General features: G+C 41.3%; 1 protein-coding gene across 6 annotated transcripts in view; it reads left to right on the top strand.

Moving 5' to 3' along the window:
- Ncoa1 (nuclear receptor coactivator 1) overlaps nucleotides 1-22,134 on the top strand; it is a 229,845-nt gene that overhangs the window by 179,050 nt on the left and 28,661 nt on the right. For all 6 annotated transcript variants that reach the window (XM_006515005.4, XM_030246598.1, NM_010881.2 and 3 more), the window contains exons 11-14: nucleotides 534-681; nucleotides 1,909-3,247; nucleotides 7,163-7,343; nucleotides 19,938-20,055. In XM_006515005.4, the coding sequence (XP_006515068.1) occupies nucleotides 534-681; nucleotides 1,909-3,247; nucleotides 7,163-7,343; nucleotides 19,938-20,055 (1,786 nt within the window). The remainder of the gene's footprint in view (nucleotides 1-533; nucleotides 682-1,908; nucleotides 3,248-7,162; nucleotides 7,344-19,937; nucleotides 20,056-22,134) is intronic.

The following is a 22,134-nucleotide window of genomic DNA, read 5'->3' as shown; positions in this document are numbered from 1 at the left end:
ATATTAAAATGTGTAATAATTTGTCAGAGGGGATCTGAGGGATTTGATTTCCTCAAAGAACTCTGCAAACCACTTAAAACAGAGAGGTGAATTTCATGGCATATGAACTATATCTCAATACAGCTATAATTTAAACCATCAGTCAGCCAAAGATAATAAAAGAAAACTTGTTAGAGATAACACTAAAGGCAAAAGGAAGAAACGTGCTTCCTAGGATTTTGAATGGAGACAATAAACTTGAGTAACTTGCCCATTATAGAGAAAGATTTAAGATTTTATTAGGTTGGTGTTTGTCACAGTCCTAGCTCATGTCAGGAGGCAGCCATTCCAATCAGACTGTTAAATCTGTCAGTGGTATATTTTAACTGGAATCCCCTTCCCCAAATCTCTGAGCTGTTCTCTGAGTCAGAGAAGGCAGCAGTTGGGAGGGCATTTCCAATAAGGTTCTTGGTAGAAATAAGACTTGGTAACTCTCCTTTGCCCAGCGTTCAAGTGTCAGAATTTTAACTAGGTTTTTCTTTTGTTTGACACAGTGATGACTCGTGGCACTGCCTCCAGCCCATCCTATAGATTCATATTGAATGATGGGACAATGCTTAGCGCCCACACCAAGTGTAAACTTTGCTACCCTCAAAGTCCTGACATGCAGCCTTTCATCATGGGAATTCATATCATCGACAGGTACTATTTATTTGGAGAGAAATTCTAAGTTAGCATAAGAATAGTTTGATGAGTATGTCCATAATTAATATTAATTATCTATTACTATATCCACATTGGATTTTAGAGTTCTGTTACCAAATAGCTTTGTTGCTCATAAAGGGAGACAGTAAAAATGGGACTGAAAAACCATTTTTTAGGGGGTGAAAACAAAATGGTGCCTGAAATTGTACACCATTCTTCGTAAGCACTGACAGCCTTAGAACAGACCTCAGAGTTGACAGCATTGTTATTTTATTTTAAATGTGCTTTATTAGGACATCTATGGCCCTTGAGTTCAAGTTGACAGTTTATTATAGAAGCCTTATTCTTCTTAAAGTCTCAACTTGAAGTCTTTCAATATTGTTTCTAACTTGTTCCCTATCTCTCATAAGATTTATACTGATACACATAGCAAGTTCATGAACTTATTCTTTTATGCTGTTGTATGTTAAGAAGCCCTATATTATAAGTGCATATAATTTAGTATTAAAAACAAAGACATTTCCCCCTCACTTCATCTTTTTTCCATCTGATGTTTTGCATATTGGAACATGGTAATGCCAGTCACAAATCTGTTGTCATAGTTACACATGTGAGTAAAGAGCTCAGTTAAACCTGAGTTCAGTATTCTGGCTTTTTTTAGTTTTAGTTGAAATTTTTCTTGTGAGTGGAATTAGCACAGTTCTCTTTTTCATATTGTGATTTCTCTTCCAAAACATCTGCTATGTCTACATATCACCCTCTTTAATTTTTACATCAGCAACACAATATTTTCCTTACCCAGTCTTCCTCTTTGGAGTTGAAATACTTAAAAGCTGTAATAGGGGGCTTATAAATAAAATGCTTTCTAAATAAAGGTGTGGGAAGTTTCTCCTTCAGATTAAATTATTACTATAATAATCATTGTTTATATTAATTTTAGACAAGTTTATTAGTATATCTATTGCATATTTTCCCAACACCAATTTATTCCTCACAGCACTGTCAATGATGCAAGAGTCCACGGGTGCCATTTCCTAGGAAGTGGTGCTGCTCTTTGTCAGTGGTAATGACAGGTCCCTGACCCCTAACTTAGGGTGATGCAGAAACTCTCTACTTGGCAGTTTGGGACATTAATGCGGCAAATGGTCTTTCTTATAATAGCATCATGAAAATATAATAAAAACAGATTTAAATGATTGAATAATAATGTATTTTTCCCCCTAGGGAGCACAGTGGGCTTTCTCCTCAAGATGACAGTAATTCTGGAATGTCAATTCCCCGAATAAATCCCTCAGTCAATCCTGGTATCTCTCCAGCCCATGGTGTGACCCGTTCATCCACGTTGCCACCATCCAACAACAACATGGTCTCTGCCAGAGTAAACCGCCAACAGAGCTCAGACCTCAACAGCAGCAGCAGTCATACTAACTCTAGCAACAACCAAGGGAACTTTGGATGTTCACCTGGAAATCAGATTGTAGCCAATGTTGCCTTAAACCAGGGACAGGCAGGTTCCCAGAGCAGCAATCCCTCTTTAAACCTCAATAATTCTCCTATGGAAGGTACAGGAATTGCCCTCTCACAGTTCATGTCTCCGAGGAGACAAGCTAATTCTGGCTTGGCAACAAGGGCCAGGATGTCAAACAATTCATTTCCTCCAAATATTCCAACATTAAGCTCCCCAGTTGGCATTACTAGTGGTGCCTGTAATAATAATAATCGATCCTATTCAAATATCCCAGTAACATCTTTACAAGGTATGAATGAAGGACCCAATAACTCTGTTGGCTTCTCTGCTGGGTCTCCAGTCCTTCGGCAGATGAGCTCACAGAATTCACCTAGCAGATTAAGTATGCAACCAGCAAAGGCTGAGTCCAAAGACAGCAAAGAGATTGCATCCATTTTAAATGAAATGATTCAGTCCGACAACAGCGACAACAGTGCTAACGAAGGCAAGCCTCTGGACTCAGGACTTCTGCATAACAATGACAGACTCTCAGAAGGAGACAGTAAATACTCTCAAACTAGTCACAAGCTAGTACAGCTATTGACTACGACCGCAGAGCAGCAGTTACGGCATGCCGACATAGACACAAGCTGCAAAGATGTACTGTCTTGCACTGGTACTTCCAGCTCTGCCTCCTCTAACCCCTCAGGAGGTACTTGTCCCTCTTCTCACAGCTCTCTGACTGAGCGGCATAAAATTCTGCACCGGCTTTTACAGGAGGGCAGCCCCTCAGACATCACCACTTTGTCTGTGGAACCCGAGAAGAAGGACAGTGTGCCAGCCTCTACTGCTGTGTCAGTGTCTGGACAATCCCAGGGGAGTGCCAGCATAAAACTGGAACTGGATGCTGCAAAGAAAAAAGAGTCAAAAGACCATCAGCTCCTACGCTACCTTTTAGACAAAGATGAGAAAGATTTAAGGTCCACTCCAAACCTGTGCCTGGATGACGTAAAGGTCAAAGTGGAGAAGAAAGAACAGATGGATCCTTGTAACACAAACCCAACCCCAATGACCAAACCTGCTCCTGAGGAAGTTAAACTGGAGTCCCAGAGCCAGGTGGGTGAATCCTTGCTTCATAGAGTGGGAATTTATTTCTTCTCTACTTGGCCTTTTTCTACTCCTACTGTAGTCCATATCTGGATGGATGCTTTATTTCTGTCTTTCAGCACTAAGGAATTAGTTCAGAGCAGTGACTCTCAACCTGTAGGTCATATACCAGATATCCTGCATATCAGATCTTTACATTGTAATTCATAATAGTAGCAAAATTATAGTTATGAAGTAGCAATGAAAATAATTTTATGGTTGAAGATCACCCCAAAGTGAGGAACTGTATTAAAGGGTCATAGCATCAGGAAGGCTGAGAACCATTGAAGTAGAGGATAAAAGCATGGAGTGCCCTCAGACATTCCTTGTAAAACTCTAGGGGCTACAGTGGTCCTGTGTGGTTTTTAAATGATGCCTTCTTTCCTTCCTCTCTTCCTTTCTACTGGTTTTCTAAAGAATCAGAGTTGACATCTTAAGACTGTTTGGGTATTGTCGGTCTTTTAAAGTAAGCCATTCTAGGATATATGGACTCTGGGTAACAGCTAATTTGAGGAAGCTCTGATGTCCATGAAATAAGAGAGAGGTGTGAGGATACAGGTAGGCTGGCCTGCTGAAGGCAGCTCCTAAGCCTCTTTCCTGTCTTCTGCTTCTCAACTTAGCTATTCTGGGTAGCAAGCCACTGCCTTTACAGGGCATGTCCTGAGACAGACGTAAACAGAGGCTGTTCATAAGTGTTAGATCTATGTTTAGGGTGGTATGGCACTGGTATGAAAGTTAATAGGCAGATTTATTCATTGAGTAATTGCTTATAAACTGAGAAAGAATGTCATAAAAGATGGCCTTCCCTTCTAAGAGCTTTCACATTGTGTAGGTGTAGCCTGTCACAGCCGAGTGACACATGCACGGTGCAGCTTACTCAGACTCTCCGCTGTGAATCAAGGTTCACACTTAGTATGCCCAGGCCCTTGAATTTCCTGAAGCAGCTTGATTTTTTTCCCCCTGTCTCTTAAAGTATCTCTCTTCCCTAACACATTCTACGCCCGGTAAAGTTCTTCATTTCCCTAGGCTGAGCCATGTCCCTCTCCATATTTTCAGAGTCTCTTTACATGTATGTTCTTAGACAATAAGGCTATATCTCATATTTTAATACAATAAAACTAACATCATTTTAAGCAGAAAACAGCCTTAAACATTAAGTATATTAGAACTATTAAGCTTGAAAATTAAATTTTAAAATATATTTATAAAATAATGTCACTGTATAGCAAATGTGCTTATACATCTGTCTCAGTGGCCATGTGCACTCATTTCTGCTGAGTTTATACTTAGAAGTGGAATTGCAAAATTCTAAATTGTGCATAAACTTATTGTTAGTAGGTACGTGGAGTTTCTATTATACAAGTATTCCTTGTAATTGTTTTCTATCCTTAGTAATTCTTGATATTGTCAATCATTTAAGTTTAGCCATTCTAGGATCTATATGTAGATCAGTTTATAGGATCTGTATGTAGTAGTTCACAGTTTTACTTTACTTCTCTGATAAACATCCATTGATCATTTAGACCTCTGCCTGTTGGCCTTTGAATAGTGTTCCTTGTGTGTGTGTGTGTGTGTGTGTGTGTGTGTGTGTGTGTGTGTGTGTCTGAGGACTGGTCCACCACTAGTTATACATTGCAGGTGTCCTCTCCACGCTGTGGCTTGTGTTTTCATTAGAGGTTGGCGGGCTTCTGTTCTTATTACTTTGTCTTGGTCTTTATGAAGCAAATTGTGTTTTAATAGGGTTGAATTTGTCCATTTTTCCTTTATGGTTAATGCCTCTGCAATGCATAATAAAAGACATGCCCAGACTGTCCATAGAGCATCACTTATAGTAGACATGCCCAGACTGTCCATAGAGCATCACTTATAGTAGACATGCCCAGACTGTCCATAGAGCATCACTTATAGTAGACATGCCCAGACTGTCCATAGAGCATCACTTATAGTAGACATGCCCAGACTGTCCATAGAGCATCACTTATAGTAGACATGCCCAGACTGTCCATAGAGCATCACTTATAATAGACATGCCCAGACTGTCCATAGAGCATCACTTATAGTAGACATGCCCAGACTGTCCATAGAGCATCACTTATAGTAGACATGCCCAGACTGTCCATAGAGCATCACTTATAGTAGACATGCCCAGACTATCCATAGAGCATCACTTATAGTAGACATGCCCAGACTGTTCATAGAGCATCACTTATAGTAGACATGCCCAGACTGTCCATAGAACATCACTTATAGTAGACATGCCCAGACTGTCCATAGAGCATCACTTACAGTAGACATGCCCAGACTGTCCATAGAGCATCACTTATAGTAGACATGCCCAGACTGTCCATAGAGCATCACTTATAGTAGACATGCCCAGACTGTCCATAGAGCATCACTTATAGTAGACATGCCCAGACTGTCCATAGAGCATCACTTATAGTAGACATGCCCAGACTGTCCATAGAGCATCACTTATAGTAGACATGCCCAGACTGTCCATAGAGCATCACTTATAGTAGACATGCCCAGACTGTCCATAGAGCATCACTTATAGTAGACATGCCCAGACTGTCCATAGAGCATCACTTATAGTAGACATGCCCAGACTGTCCATAGAGCATCACTTATAGTAGACATGCCCAGACTGTCCATAGAGCATCACTTATAGTAGACATGCCCAGACTGTCCATAGAGCATCACTTATAATAGCCAAAACCTGGGGATAGCCCAAAACTCCATTACAGAAGAATAGCTGACTCTGTTGTGACATATTCATATAAAGGGATAGTGTTCAGCAGTGAGAAAGGGGACTGCTGATGCAGGCGACAGCATGTGAGATACAGCTTTGCAGGACTCAGGCATTTAACGTGCATACATGTAATTCTACTACACAATCTAAAAGGAAAAAATAGTTCAATAAAATGATGAGACAGAAATGGGTAGACATTTTTACTAGTTAATTCTCACAGTATTGTAGTATACTACTACCCTAAAAGAAAGGCCAACTTTCTTTATATATATATAACAACAGACAGACTCTCTAGTCCGCTAAGTTCTTGGGTTTTTTTGAGATCTTTAAAGTTCTCACTTCAAAGTGAAGTTTTTAAAAAAAAATTTCCACAACCTTCTTGTTATATTTTAAAAGATATAAAGATATAAATTTAAAGTATTATAGAATTTTCAAAACTAAGACAGAAAAACAAAACACCACAATGCATCATAGCATGGTCATCATAGCATGGTCATCTCTATATCTTTCCAACCCAATCCTTCTCTCTTTTTTTAAAGATTTATTTATTTATTACATGTAAGTACACTGTAGCTGTCTTCAGACACTCCAGAAGAAGGTGTCAGATCTCATTATGGATGGTTGTGAGTCACCATTTGGTTGCTGGGAATTGAACTCAGGACCTTCAGAAAAGCTGTCAGTGCTCTTAACCTTGAGCCATCTCTCCAGATCCAAATCTTTCTCTTACATTCACTTTCTACCAAGATATATTAGGTAGATAATGTTACTATATTCTATCATACATTATCTCATAGAGTCTAAATTTTCCCTAGTAGAATATATAGATCATGTAATTTCTTTTTGTTATTTTGTTTTTGTTTTTCATGTCAGAGTTTCCTTGTGTAGCCCTAGCTATCTTGGAACTCACTCTGTAAACCAGGGTGGCTTGAACTCAGGTCCACCTGCCTCTGCCTCCCGAGTGCTAGGATTAAAGGTGTGCACCAGATAATGTAATTTCAATAAAGTTCCACTCCTATCTCTTCTTAATTCAGTCTCTGCCACGTTTGGTTTCTAAAATTGAAAAAAATACCTTTCTTCTACATTCTCTTAAATGAAAACAAAAATACGTTTCTTCTAACTTTTGTTTCTCTTCTTAGTTTACAGCTGACCTTGACCAGTTTGATCAGTTATTGCCCACCCTGGAGAAGGCAGCACAGTTGCCGAGCTTGTGCGAGACAGACAGGATGGATGGTGCGGTCACCGGTGTCAGCATCAAGGCGGAGGTCCTGCCAGCGTCACTCCAGCCCACCACTGCCAGAGCTGCCCCCAGGCTGAGCAGTATGTGCTGGGACAACACGTGTCATTTTAAGTGCTTAGGGGAAACGTGGGTTGCCCTTTGTCTTGCTCCATTATTGCAGAACACTTTTGTGTGTTAAGAACGAAGCATCTTAGCCGGGCGTGGTGGCGCACGCCTTTCATCCCAGCACTTGGGAGGCAGACGCAGGTGGATTTCTGAGTTCGAGGCCAGCCTGGTCTACAGAGTGAGTTCCAGGACAGCCAGGGCTACACAGAGAAACCCTGTCTCAAAAAAAAAAAAAAAAAAAAAAAAGAATGAAACATCTTTTCACTATGCCACTCTAACCATGAAGCAGTTACCTTTAGTCATAAGAATGCATTTTCTTTGAGACTGAGTCTGATGTATTCCAGAGTGTCTCAAACTCGCTTCGTAGCTGCGGATGACTGTGAACTCCTGACCCTCCTACCTTCACTTCCCAAGTGCTAGGCTTCCAGGCATGCCCCGATCTTGAATAGTTCTAAAGTAGTATAGCCCCTCCTTTTGTAATTGTTACAGATTAGGGGGCGAGGAGAGTGGTTTGTGTTCCTATCCAGAGCACCTATAACAACACTCAGAAATATAGTATTGGGTCAGAGCATGTTTTTCAAATCTTTCTCTTGACTATTAGTGTTATAAAAAGAAAAGATTCTGTTTCAAAGTACCCTAAACAACTGCATGTCCATCATTTCCTGATGAAATGTACTTGGCTATGAAAGTTTGCAGCTTCTTTTAAATTAGAGAAGCCAATTCATATTTATTTAACTAGAATTGCCCAAACTTTCCATATTATAGAATTGCTTTCCTCAAGTAATACACATTACCCCACAGAATGAGTCTCCATGGAATATTATTTAGGAGACTGTGGTGTTAAAGCATGCCACGACTGTGCTAACCCTGGTTAGCGTTCTTCTAACTAAAATAGACTAGTACTGTAATACTTGAAATTCATGAAATTTGGACTGTTAGTCTTTTTTTCACATATCAGATTTCAAAATTAGAAAAAAAATCATTGATGATAATACCACTGTGTGACCTTGAAAGTGAAGGAAACTTCTGGAATCTTCTGGACTCCTTCCATCCTCTCCATCATCTAATGGGCTCAAGCATGGGTCTTCACTTACTGCCTTCTCACTGGAACTTTCAGAAGTCAGGACCCAATTCCTGGAAATTCCCCAAGACTTCAAGGCAGCCGCGAAGAAGACTGGGTTGTCTTGTTGACACATTGGGAAGCAGCATTTTAGTTGGCCAGACCACGAGAGGAGGAGTCAAGAGTGGAAATTGAGGCTTCACACTCCATTTATTAACAAAGATGAATTCTCTGGGTCTTACCGTATTTGGGTACAGAGTACAATGTAGATGAAATGACTGAGCCAGGCACTGTAGCTCATGCCTGTAATGCTAGCAATTGGAAGGTACAGGTCAGGGACTCGAGGTCATCTTCAGCTATGTGGTGATGTGGAGACCATCCTGAGCTTCATGAGAGTCTAAAGAGCAAATAATAATAATAGTACAAAAAAAATAAAGGTTTCTTGTAACTGAAACAGAAAGCCTCTAGAGGCTAGCCCAGCTGGGAATATAAAGATGTAGGTATAAATAAATAGATAAAATAAAAATCTATGTATTGATGAATTAGGATCCTGTTCCTCTTCTCTATCGAGTGTGAGAGAATAGAGGGGACTTTCTCAGGAGACACTGCAGGCTCAGAAAGAAGACATGGAGATATAGAAAAAGACCCTTTCCGCTGTGTGCACAAGCCATCTGACCAACAGCAGCGATGGCTGCTAGAGCTGAGAAAACTTGCACTGAACTTGCCCAGTGGGCAGAACAGGAACACTGACTGAGAAGATAGAGCCAGAGACCATCACAATTTTTTTCCCCTCCAATTTTTTATTAGGTATTTATTTCACTTACATTTCAAATGCTATCCCGAAAGTCCTTTATACCCTCCCCCTGCCCTGCTCCCCTACACACCCACTCCCACTTCTTGGCCCTGGTGTTTCCCCTGTACTGGGACATATAAAGTTTGCAAGAACAAGGGGCCTCTCTTCCCAATGATGGCCGACTAGGCCATCTTCTGATACATATGCAGCTAGAGTCAAAAGCTCTGGGGGGTACTGGTTAGTTCATAATGTTGTTCCACCTATAGGGTTGCAGACCCCTTCAGCTCCTTGGGTACTTTCTCTAGCTCCTCCATTGGGGGCCTTGTGATCCATCCAATAGCTGACTGTGAGCATCCACTTCTGTGTTTGCCAGGCACTGGCATAGCCTCACAAGAGACAGCTATATCAGGGTCCTTCAGCAAAATCTTGCTGGCATATGCAATAGTGTCTGCATTTGGTGGCTAATTATGGGATGGACCCCTGGGTGGGACAGTCTCTGGATGGTCCTTCCTTTCATCATAGCTCCAAACTTTGTCTCTGTAACTCCTTCCATGGGTATTTTGTTCCCAATTCTAAGAAGGGGCAAAGTGTCCACACTTTGCTCTTTCTTCTTCTTGAGTTTCATGTGTTTTGCAAATTGTATCTTGAGTATTCTAAGTTTCTGGGCTAATATCCACTTATCAGTGAGTGCATATCATGTGTGTTCTTTTGTGATTGGGTTACCTCACTCATGATGATACCCTCCAGATCCATCCATTTGCCTAAGAATTGCATAAATTCATTGTTTTTAGTAGCTGAGTAGTACTCCATTGTGTAAATGTACCACATTTTCTGTATCCATTCCTCTGTTGAGGGACATCTGGGTTCTTTCCAGCTTCTGGCTATTATAAATAAGGCTGCTATGAACATAGTGGAGCATGTGTTCTTATTACCAGTTGGAACATCTTCCAGGTATATGCCCAGGAGAGGTATTGCTGGATCCTCTGGTAATACTAAGTCCAATTTTCTTAGGAGCCACCAGACTGATTTCCAGAGTGGTTGTACAAGCTTGCAATCCCACCAACAATGGAGGAGTGTTCCTTTTTTTCCACATCCTCTCCAGCATCTGCTGTCACCTGAATTTTTTATTTTAGCCATTCTGACTGGTGTGAGGTGGAATCTCAGGGTTGTTTTGATTTGCATTAAGGATGATTAAGGATGTTGAACATTTTTTCAGGTGCTTCTCAGCCATTCAATATTCCTCAGTTGAGAATTCTTTGTTTAGCTCTGTGCCTCATTTTTTAATAGCAGCCTTATTTAGAATACCTAAGATACAATCTGCAAAACACATGAAACTCAAGAAGAAGGAAGACCAAAGTGTGGATACTTCGTTCCTTCTTAGAATGGGGAACAAAATACCCATGGAAGGAGTTACAGAGACAAAGTTCAGAGCTGAGACAGAAGGAAGGACCATCCAGAGACTGTCCCACCCAGGGATCCATCCCATAAACAACCACCAAACCCAGACACTATTGCATATGCCAGCAAGATTTTGCTGACAGGACCCTGTAAGAGACATATAGCTGTAAGAGACAGCTTGTGAGGCTATGCTGGTACCTGGCAAACACAGAAGTGGATGCTCATAGTCAGCTATTAGATGGAACACAGGGCCCCCAATAGAGGAGCTAGCACCCAAGGAGCTGAAGGGGTCTGCAACCCTATAGGTGGAACAACAATATGAACTAACCAGTACCCCCTGAGCTCGTGTCTCTAGCTGCATATGTAGCAGAGGATGACCTAGTTGGCCATCATTGGGAGGAGAGGTCATTGGTCTTGCAAAGATTATATGCCCCAGTACAGGGGAATGCTAGGGCCAGGAAGTGGAAGTGGGTGGGTTGGGGAGCAGGGAGGGGGAAGTTTTAGGGGACTTTGGGGATAGCATTTGAAATGTAAATGAAGAAAATATCTAATAAAATAGATGTTTTTGAAAAAAAAAAAGAAAAGAAAATGGAGCTAGAAACTCATTTACATAAAGTGTTGAAGAAAGCCAAATATGAGAGAAAAGGAAACACAAGCCACAGTAACTAGAAGAAAGTGTAAAATAATATAAAATAACTATAGGTTAAGAATTCATGGTAGGTGAATAAATAGCACAGTCAAGGAGAGAGTCAGAAAAGGAAAAGGACTGAAGAACAAGGTTAAATGAAGATGGAAAGCGAAGGAGAGTGAGCAGGAAGATGGTCTCTGGACTGGGGCTCGCCTGGACCAAGGAGGATGGCACTTCAACCTGGGCTCTGCTGGTAAACATCCCAGTATAAAAATAAAGGAAAAAATATGTAGATGAAATTAACTAAATTTCAGAAAGGAAAACCAAAAGGTCTTTAAAATACAGTAAAGCAGTACTAAGCATACTGAGAAATTACAAAGTGACGAAGAACTGGAGAAGTCAGAGCTGGAGAGGTGGCTTCCCAGCCGTGAAGGGCAGGCACTATGTTCTTGCAGAGGTTCCAAGTTCACAGCCCCCAGTGGGGAGTAACTCCAGTGTCTGGGTCAGATGCCTGCCTTCCTCTGGCTCCATACATTCTGGGCATGCATATATATGCAGCCAATCATTCATATACAGAAAAGTAAAATACTTTGAGAGAAGAATTGGAGACGCTCCTTTCTCCTGTTAGAAGGCCCTCTAGTGCCCGGATCTGTCAAACAGGTCTTTGTTGGGTAGCGGCATGCTGGACTTTGTCCTGTCTGCTCCTGTTGTACAGAGTGCTGCTGATGTGCCCCTGAGAGCCACAAGAGCCACTCATACTTGTCACCTTCACAGATGGCTACATCCACTTTAGTAGCTTCCCTTTTTTGAATACTAAGACCCACTACTGGTCCCAAAGAGCTTTGTGACTTGGTTGGATTCCCACCGATTCCAGAGCTGCCTCCTGGAGCTTGTCTCCTCAGGAGGGCCAACACCCAGGCTGAGGTGGGGGTGTCTCTCCCAATTGTGTCAGATGGGAAAACAAAGTCTTGAGTTCACAGTGAAGGGGCTTGGGCATCCTGCCTACCAGTCTCAGCTGTCAGACCTCACTCAATAGTAACACCCTACTGAATGTAGAAAGCTGTGAAAATGCAGACTCTGTGAGGGTCGTTTATTTTAGCTACTTCGTGGTCGATCCATTTCTGTACTTTTTTTTTAAGTTTCTTTCATTACTAAATTTGTTTGTCCTCTCTTTGCTGCTGTTGACATTGCTTGAGTGGTAAATTTTTACTGTCTCTCAGTATGTACTGGAAGACTTAGAATTTGAAAATTCTGGTAGCTAGCATGTTTCTGTAGCTAAAGTAAGATGCTCTTTTCCTGGCAATGAACATAGATTCTGACCATAGAGGACTCATTTCTCAGTTGCTGAGAGGGACTAGAGATCCACAACAGGGAACCTCCTTGTGGCAGCCCTGGCACCCACTGTGGGAGACTCCCTGGGCTGAACTTCTACCGTGAGTCACAAACTCACCATCTTAATCCATGGGCACATTCCAGAGTCAGCTGCATCAGTGCAGAGGTCTGGTGGCAGCTGTTCATTGTCCTTTCATTGTCCAAGCAACAGCCATGGCCTGTTCCTGAGTTGTTCTGATCCTCCTCTGAGAAACCCGTTTAGGAAACTCTTCTCCACTGTGTCTTAATCTAGCTGAGCTGTGGCACCAGCTGTGTCCATCTGTGCTTTATCCTCAGACTTCCCGAGTCTGCTCCTCTCTCTGCTCTCCTGCTTCTCACTTCCTTTATCCTCAGACTTCCCGAGTCTGCTCCTCTCTCTGCTCTCCTGCTTCTCACTTCCTTTATCCTCAGACTTCCCGAGTCTGCTCCTCTCTCTGCTCTCCTGCTTCTCACTTCCTTTATCCTCAGACTTCCCGAGTCTGCTCCTCTCTCTGCTCTCCTGCTTCTCATTTCCTTTCAGCTGGGGATTTTTTCTCTCTCCATTTTTCTTATTTCACTGATTTTTGTTTTGTTCTTTTGGGTTTTTGTTAGGGGCTCTTGCTATTGCTTTGAGACAGACTTTTGCAGAGTAGCCCAGGTTGGCCTCATGCTCTCAGTAGTTGTCTCCCTTGCAATGTCCTTTTGAACTGTCTCCATTTCCCTGTCTTTGGGAGTCAGTTGCACGTTTGATAATTTGTAATGTTATTTTTAATGAAACTTATTGTTCAAAGAAATAATACCAAGACTGAAAAGATGGTTTAATTGGTACTGTGCTTGCAAGCAGAGGGGCCCAGATTCAATTCCCAAGACCCACATAAAAATAAAAAGCTAGGCATGACAGACTAGCACAGATTCAGCACAAATCTGCAAGCTCCAAGTTGAGCATGAGACCCTGTGAGCCTGTGGATAGATCTCTGGTTCTGAGGAAGGCTCTTCATGCTTTCTCTGTTAGATCCTGGCCTTGATGCATCTGCTATAACCTGTAGCATAGCCTTACTCCATGTCAGAGTGAAAAGGAGTACACAGAGTGGGTAGCCTGGGCTCTCTGACAAAGGAGTGCTTCCTATGATCTGCCTGTCCTATCTCCTTCACTGAGCAGGGCTTCTGAGTTCTATTAGTCTAACTTCTGTGACACCAGGGTTAATGGCTGCCCATTAGCTACTCTTACTGAAAGGTCAACCACATACAACCACACATAAGTGAAGTTAGAGTTCACTTCTGCATTCCACTTTGTGATGAGAAGGAAAGAGCAAGAGGCAATAAACGTGATTCTAAAAGCACAGTGGAGCAAAAATGTTTGCTGTCATCTAAATTGTAATACGTGAGGGATCAGCTAGTCATGTTACTGAGAGAGACAGTTTGCCCTGGCTGGGCCATAAAAGTGTTCTTCCTTCCTTTTCAGTGTGAGAATGAAGCTTTAAATACTGCATGGTACAGTAGCCTTTCACTCCCTCAGGAATGCAGCTAAGCCCAAGAATGCAACTTTTTACTATTCTCAATAGGATCTTTTAAAAGAACAACATGCCACACTCTCCATGGTTGTTAATGCTTTGGGTAGGATCAGGGATTTCCCCAGATCTTAAATTTGTGATAAAGATTTGCAATATTAAGATAAATAAGGAAATAGTAAAAGGGGTGTAGTGCAGCTGGCAGAGTGGCTGTCTAGCATGCATAATGTCCTGGCTTCTATCTCTAGCAGCACATAAACCTAATCATGGTGGTATATGCTTGTAATCTCAGGGAGGTAGAGGCAGGAGACTCAGATGCACAAAGTAACTACAGAGGTCAGCCTTGATTTGATATCAAGGGCCTTTACCTGCCGTGCCATCTTGCCATCCTAGCAATGCTTGTTTTATTCAAAATTTAAATCAAGTTTACCCATAAAGAGACTCTTTAAAAGACTTGCAGCCTGGTTAGAGGGTTCCAGATGAATTCCAGAATTGTCAGAGTACACAGGCGAGCTCCTCCTGCCGGGGTTTCTACAGTCCTGCAACAGATACTGCTTTAAGGATTATTTTTTAAAATCCTATTAACTTGTAGAGCATAAAAATATAACTATAAAGTAATAAGTTCCAAATGGAATAAATTTTTAGTACTTAAGAGTCATTGTACTTTCTTGTTTTAGATGTTACATATAGTATGGGATTTTAAATTTTATTTTAGTAATTAACATAGTCACATAAGATAGCAAAACAATACCAATAAAACTATGTAATATTAACTATATGACACACACAGACTTCTCTTCATCTTCTGTTTGTGTGTACACACACACACACACACTTGGCAGGAAGATCACCAGTAAAAGCCAACCTAGCTACATAAGCAAAGTCAAGGCTAGCCTGGCTACATGTTGAGGAACAGAGCATCATACTATCCATGCTGACTGTTTTGTATGTTAGCCTTTTCCTTGGACAGCTTGCTGTTCCTAATCTGCACTGATTTGTATCTGTATGAGGGTTAAGTTTTCTTTGAGATGACTGCTATCTTTTACTATTACAGAGCTGTAATAAAAAAAAAACCCTTTGTAGAGATAGTTATTACTTATGAGGGTATATGTGAAGTACAAATTGTAAATATAAATGTCTGGATCAGAGGACTGACACATACATAGGACTGAATGATGCTTTTCACAAAGTGTGCTGCTGATGTTCCTGTTGCTGTATGCCTTTCACAGCACTTTGAATTGTCTACTTTCTCATCATTATAATGATGGGCTTGTGTTTCCACAATATAATTTCAAACTGTACTTTACTCTAAGTTGACCATTTTCAATGATTTTACGAGATCTCTTTATAATCTCTGGTCATCTATCGACTTGACTTATTGGGTTCTTACTAATTTATAGGAGCTTTTACTTACTAAAGAAATCAGCCCTTATTTACTTAATGTTTAAAAGACAACAGTGACACTCTAACTGCCATACACAGTTCCAGCCAGATATAACACAAAGTTTCCAGAAGTTTCCTTTTCAACAGCTGAGGAAGATTGACTGTGAATGTGAGAATGGGAAGTTGTTGGGTCAGCTACTGGAGATAGTAACTTGGGCAAAAGCCACCTCCTGAAAGATGATGCCTTCTCCTTGCTGTGCAGAAAATTGTTAAATTATTTAATTACCTTTTTCTGGATTCATTGTAGCTAATGTGGGTACAGAGTTTCTCTTTAGCTAGATTTAAGTTGATGAAATGTATGTTGAGCTGATGGCAGAGTGCAGCCTGGATGACTGGAGCCTAGGAGTCATGGACAGTGTAGCAAATTGTCATCTGAAAGAATGGCATTATGTGTGTATATGCAGATACTCTAGAAGCTACCTTTGAGGGCCCTTTGTAGCTGCCTCTCTCGGGAAAAGAACCTTTGTCCTGTTTTACTTACACACACACACACACAATTATATGTGTGTGTGTGTGTGTGTGTGTGTATGTATACACACACACATATAATATATATACTCTGTGGTGAAAAAACAAGCATGACTAAAAATAGGGATCCCCAAAACAAAGCAGAAAACTTATGTATTTCCTACCTTCTAATAAGTTTCTATAAAAGGCAGTTTCTGAAAGAAGTCTAAAGATTGAAGTGGTCTAAGACAAACTTCCTTTAAACATACAACCTATATAAACAAAACTTTTAAGTGAGCCAAAGTGGTTTTAGTTGTAGGTTTTATTGTTGTTTGTTTTTATTTACATATGTTTGCCTGGACATCAGACTTAACACATGAATCTCTCTCCATCCTTTTGGGGGTTTAGTTTTTTTGGTGTTTGTTTGTTTGTTTGTTGGTTGGTTTGGTTTGGTTTTTCAAGACAGGGTTTCTCTGTATAGCCCTGGCTGTCCTGGAACTCACTTTGTAGACCAGGCTGTCCTGGAACTCAGAAATCTGCCTGCCTCTGCCTCCAGAGTGCTGGGATTAAAGGCATGTGCCACCACCGCCTGGCTAGTTTTTTAAATCTGAGATAAGGCAGGCTGGCCTCCAACTCTAGAACTGCCTGCCTTAGCTTCTCAATGCTAAGATTATAGGCACATGCCACCATGTCTAGCTCTTTTGACAATATTTTATCTTATTCTCTTAGCATTTTCCACCGACTAGTAAAATAAGATGTTGTGTCTAACGTTGAATTAAGAAACGATCTTACTGCTTGGCAGTGACAGTGCACAGCCATGTACATGTTCTCTAGGCTCTAGTTCTTAAATGGTTAGCACTAAAGCTCTGCTCTTAGAGCAGAGAGCAGGGCAGCCTTAGGAAATCCATGGCTGCTGACCTGACTTAACCTCTGAGAGAAAGCAAGAGGAGACTTGCCCATCACTGTTTCAGTTTTATCTTTTGTTGTGCTTTTCAGAATCCTACAGATTTGATTTTTATACCCTTTGTCCCAGTTAGACTTAAGTTTAATTAAAAGTTATAATTACCTGCATTTAAATAAAGGACATGTCAGGCTGGACAGTTGGCTCTGCAGTTAAGAGCACTTGTTGCCTAGGTTCGATTCTCAGCACTTACATGTAACTCCAGTTCTACAAGATATGGTATTCTTTTCTGGCCTCCAAGGGCACCAGGCGCATAGTCTAATAGTGTGTCTTAGTTACTATTCTGTTGCTGTGAAGAGACACCATGACCAAGGCAAATCTTATAAAAGAAAGCATTAGCCGGGCATGGTGGCGCACGCCTTTAATCCCAGCACTCGGGAGGCAGAGGCAGGCCGATTTCTGAGTTTGAGGCCAGCCTGGTCTACAAAGTGAGTACCAGGACAGCCAGGGCTACACAGAGAAACCCTGTCTCAAAAAACCAAAGAAAGAAAGAGAGAGAGAGAGAGAGGGGGGGGGAGGGAGAGAGAGAGAGAGCAAGCAAGCAAGCATTTATTTAGTTTAATTGGGGGTCACTCACAGTGTTAGAGGGTAAATCAATGACCATGACACTGGCGCATTAGCTGAGAGCTTTACATTCTGATGTGCACACAGCAGGCAGAGAGAGGACGGGGTGGAGACTCGACCTTTTTTTTTTTATTATTAGGTATTTTCTTCGTTTACATTTCCAATGCTATCCCAAAAGTCCCCCCATACCCTCCCCCCACCCACTCCCACTTCTTGGCCCTGGTGTTCCCCTGTACTGAGGCATATAAAGTTGAGACTGGGCCTTTTGAAACCTCAAAGCCCACCCCCATTGACACACCTTCTCTAAAAAGGCCACACCTCCTAATTCTTCAAAAACAGTTCCACTAACTGGTACCAAACATTTAAACATATGAGCCATCACCCAGTGTTCATACATACATGCAGACAAAACACTCATATACATACAAATGAATATACTCATATGCAGACAAAACACATACATACAAATAAATAGGTCTTTTTTAAAATTCATCATCAGGCTTGGGGGCGGGGGAGGAGCGTTGGCTCAGTAGATAAAGAGCTTGAGCCCAGATCTGGTGCCAGGGAGAGGATAAGAGAACCACAGAAGGCTGTAGGCCAGCCAGGCTAGCAAAGTGGAGCCCTCCAGGGCCAGTGAGGAATGCTATCTTAAATAATGATGGTTGCAAGCATTGGCTATTCCCACATGACATCTCACAGGTCTCTGTGACTCCCATCCCGAGAGATCTGACCCCTTCTTCTGGCCTCTGAACTGGGAGCACGCTCAGTACTGAGACATATGCATAGTCAAAACACTCATACACATTTTTTTTAATTAAGAAAGAAACAGAAGGAGCTCTGAGCTCCTATCTTACATAGATGAGTATGTGTGTGCATACACATAATCACATATACACCAAAAACAATGAAAGTAAAGGTATAGTTGAGTTAAGAAATTTTTATGTTAAAAAGTAAACCTTGTATGTTTTGTATATTTTTTAAACATCCTCAAACCTACTCATTCATGATTAAAATGGGGAACTTGAGGTTTTGGTTTTCCTTTTGCTTTGAGACAGACTCTACCTGTGTACCTCAGGCTGGCTGTTTGTACAGACCAGCTCATTACATAGTTCAGTATACAGACCAGATTGCCTCAAACTTGTGGCAATCCTTCTGCCTCAGCTTCCTGAGTGCTAGGATTACAGGTATGTGACACTGCTAGAAAGTGAAACTCTACTTAAGTAAGTTTCTTCTTAAAATTTCCGAGGCCTAGAAGGGGTACTCAGCTCAGTGCCTAGCGTTCATGGGCCCTGGCCTCAGTCCCTAGGACCACAAAAGAGGCAAACTCTAAGGCCCTTTTACTTTTTAAAAAATTGTTTAGTTAGCTAGGTACTCTAACAAAGTACCATACAGTATGTTCCCACAGTCTGGGAGGCTAGGAGTCCAGGGTGTCAAAGCAAGGTTTCTCCTGAAGTCTTTTTCCCTTATCTTGGATTGACCACCTCCTTCTGTGACATTAATGTCCTTACCTCCTGTTGTTATAAAGATAATAGTTATAGTGAACTAGGAGTCACAGTAATGGTCTGTTTGCCACAAATTACCTCATTAAAGGTTCTGTCTCCCGTTAGTTATGTTTTGAAGTCCTAGATGTTAGAATTTCCACATAGTGGATTTGGGGGAGAAGAACACAATTTAGCCCATAACAGTGATAGGTTGGAGTGTACTCACTTTAGAAATTACAAGTAATCATTATAAACAGAAAAATAATCTCACTTGCTGCTTAACATGAACCAAAAAGATACGCAAGGAGAGCCTCGTCGAATTGTTCTATCAGTGTTTATGCATCTCTAGGGACAGAATCTAGGTGAACATGTGTCTTAGAACATTCTGTAGTCTCCTTTACTCAACAGCACATGGTCAATATCTATACCTTAATTCATCACTCCCAGAATTTCTGGAATTTAGGTTATTTTTAGTTTTCCCTGGTGTAAATAGTTTACAGATAGCCATAGCACTTTCAGAGAGCTGCTACATAGGGCTGGAGAGATGGCTTAGTGGTCAGGAGCACTGGCTGCTCTTCCAGAGGGCCTGAGTATAGTTCCCAGCACCCAAAGGTGGCTCACCACCATCTGTACCTTCAGATCTAGAGGATCCGACCCTCTCTCTGGCCTCTTCAGGCCCAGTATGCATGTGGGACACAGACATACATACATGAATCAAGTAACTTTTTAAAACTGCTGTAGATAATTTTTCTAAAGTGCATGTATTGTTTTCTTGAGTTTCAAAAACATAGTTCCGGCCTGTTTTTTTTTTTTTTAAATCTGAGTATCATCATAAGTAATAGTTTATAGGGAAATCCTGCTCTCCTGTATAGTGTGTGACTTGTGAAATGCTATCTTGTCCTCCTTTGTGACAGTGAACCTTTTCTCTTCAATCAGGATTGCCTGAACTAGAATTAGAAGCGATCGATAACCAGTTTGGACAACCAGGAGCGGGGGATCAGATTCCATGGGCAAATAATACTTTGACAACAATAAATCAGAATAAACCAGAAGAGTAAGTAAGACGCTTTCTATTTTATACACTGAGAGATATCAGCTTCTAAACTAGGAGCTACCCTCCCCAGACTGGATCCCAGTGTGCACGAGTATTTTTGAGCTATAACTCGACATGAGTGTTTAATTAAAAAGGGGCATGGGAGAATGTAGTTGAGCTCCGATCAAGCAGAGCATTTACCGTATGGCCACAGGCAGGTCTCCTTTGTAATCACCACTTGACTGATGTGCTATGCCAAGTCTCCTTCTACATGTCATCGCTTGTACTGCTTTGATGTCCACGTATTCCTATGGATAAACTGGCCTTACTGTACCAATTGTGTTGCCTTAAACTTTCAGCTCTGGGTCATTTTGTCCACCATTTGTCTTTGTTTAGAGAAAGAATGTGAAAGGAAAGAAAATATATCTGCTCAGTGTTCCATTCTCAGTGGAGTTTGATTTCTTAATTTACACAGGCATCTGTGTCTCACAACACAGACTATATCTCATACATGTCAATCAAGGGAAGAATAAATATACTTAGGAATTTTCTGAACTGTTTTTCCTTTTCTTTTTCCCAGAAGAATAATTCTTTCTCATATTGCTCATATAATAATATTTTAATTATAGATATACATATATATAATTTTTATACATCAATTAATGTCATCTTAGATTAGACTGCATACTGTCTTCATGAATCAGCAATTTGGTGGGGTTTTTGGCTGAACTACTAGCATGTTAATGTTTTTCAACTTAATTTCTTTTGTATATAATAGTCACTTTATATTATCAAGATAGTTTCATCAATTTTGAAAGCATAAAATAAATTTGCTGTTTTGATTATGATTCGGTCATAGTATTTAATGGTATTCATACAGTCAATAGGATAAGAATAAATCTTAAGGTCTGGCAATATGGCTTATTAGGTGACGTGCTGCCACACAAGCATGAGTATCCCTCATTGAATTCCAAAACCTGAAAATATGGGGGGGGGGAGGAAGGGAGGGAGGGAGGGAGGGAGGGAGAGAGGGAGAGAGAGGGAGAGAGAGAAAGAGGAAAATGAAGAAAGGAAGGAAGAAAGAGAGAGAGAGAGAGAGAGAGAGAGAGAGAAAGAAAGAAAGAAAGAAAGAAAGAAAGAAAGAAAGAAAGAAAGAAAGAGGAAAGCAAGCAAGCAAGCAAAAGGAAAGGAAAGGAAAGGAGAAAGGAGAAAGGAGAAAGGAGAAAGGAGAAAGGAGAAAGGAGAAAGGAGAAAGGAGGAGAAAGGAGGAGAAAGGAGGAGAAAGGAGGAGAAAGGAGGAGAAAGGAGGAGGAGAAAGGAGGAGGAGAAAGGAGGAGGAGAAAGGAGGAGGAGAAAGAAGGAGGAGAAAGAAGAAAGGAGGAGAAAGAAGAAAGGAGGAGAAAAGGAGGAGAAAGGAGGAGAAAACGAGGAGAAAAGGAGGAGAAAAGGAGGAGAAAAGGAGGAGAAAAGGAGGAGAAAAGGAGGAGAAAGGAGGAGAAAGGAGGAGAAAGGAGGAGAAAGGAGGAGAAAGGAGGAGAAAGGAGAAGAAAGGAGAAGAAAGGAGAAGAAAGGAGAAGAAAGGAGAAGAAAGGAGAAAAGGAGAAAGGAGAAAGGAAAGGAAAGGGAAGGGAAGGGAAGGGAAGGGAAGGGGGAAGGGGGAAAGGGGGGAAGGGGGAAGGAAGGGGGAAGGAAGGGGGAAGGGGGAAAGGGAAGGGAAGGGAAGAAAAGATGGAAGAAAGAAAGGGAAAAGAGAGGGAAGTAGGAACGCACACGCATATAAACATAAACACACATGTGCACACACAGACACATGCCTACATGCACACAAAAGAATAAACCTGAAAAATAAATTAACTGATTTTTTTTTTTTGTGTGTTTTACTTTTATTAAGAACTCTTTATGGGGCTAGGGAAATGGTCCAGCAGTTAAGAGCACTTTCTGCTCTTTCAGAGGCCCCAGGTTTGGTACCTAGTGCCTTTAGCAGGTGGCTTGCAACCACCTGTAACTGAGCTCCTAGAAACCCACCGGTCTTTCCTGACCTTCCCAGACATCTGCACAATCATGATGCACACACTCACGCACAGACACATAAAGTGAATA

The sequence above is a fragment of the Mus musculus genome, chromosome 12, assembly GCF_000001635.26.
Source record: "Mus musculus strain C57BL/6J chromosome 12, GRCm38.p6 C57BL/6J".
Lineage (NCBI taxonomy): Eukaryota > Metazoa > Chordata > Mammalia > Rodentia > Muridae > Mus > Mus musculus.
This window is presented reverse-complemented; position numbering and strand designations above follow the sequence as displayed.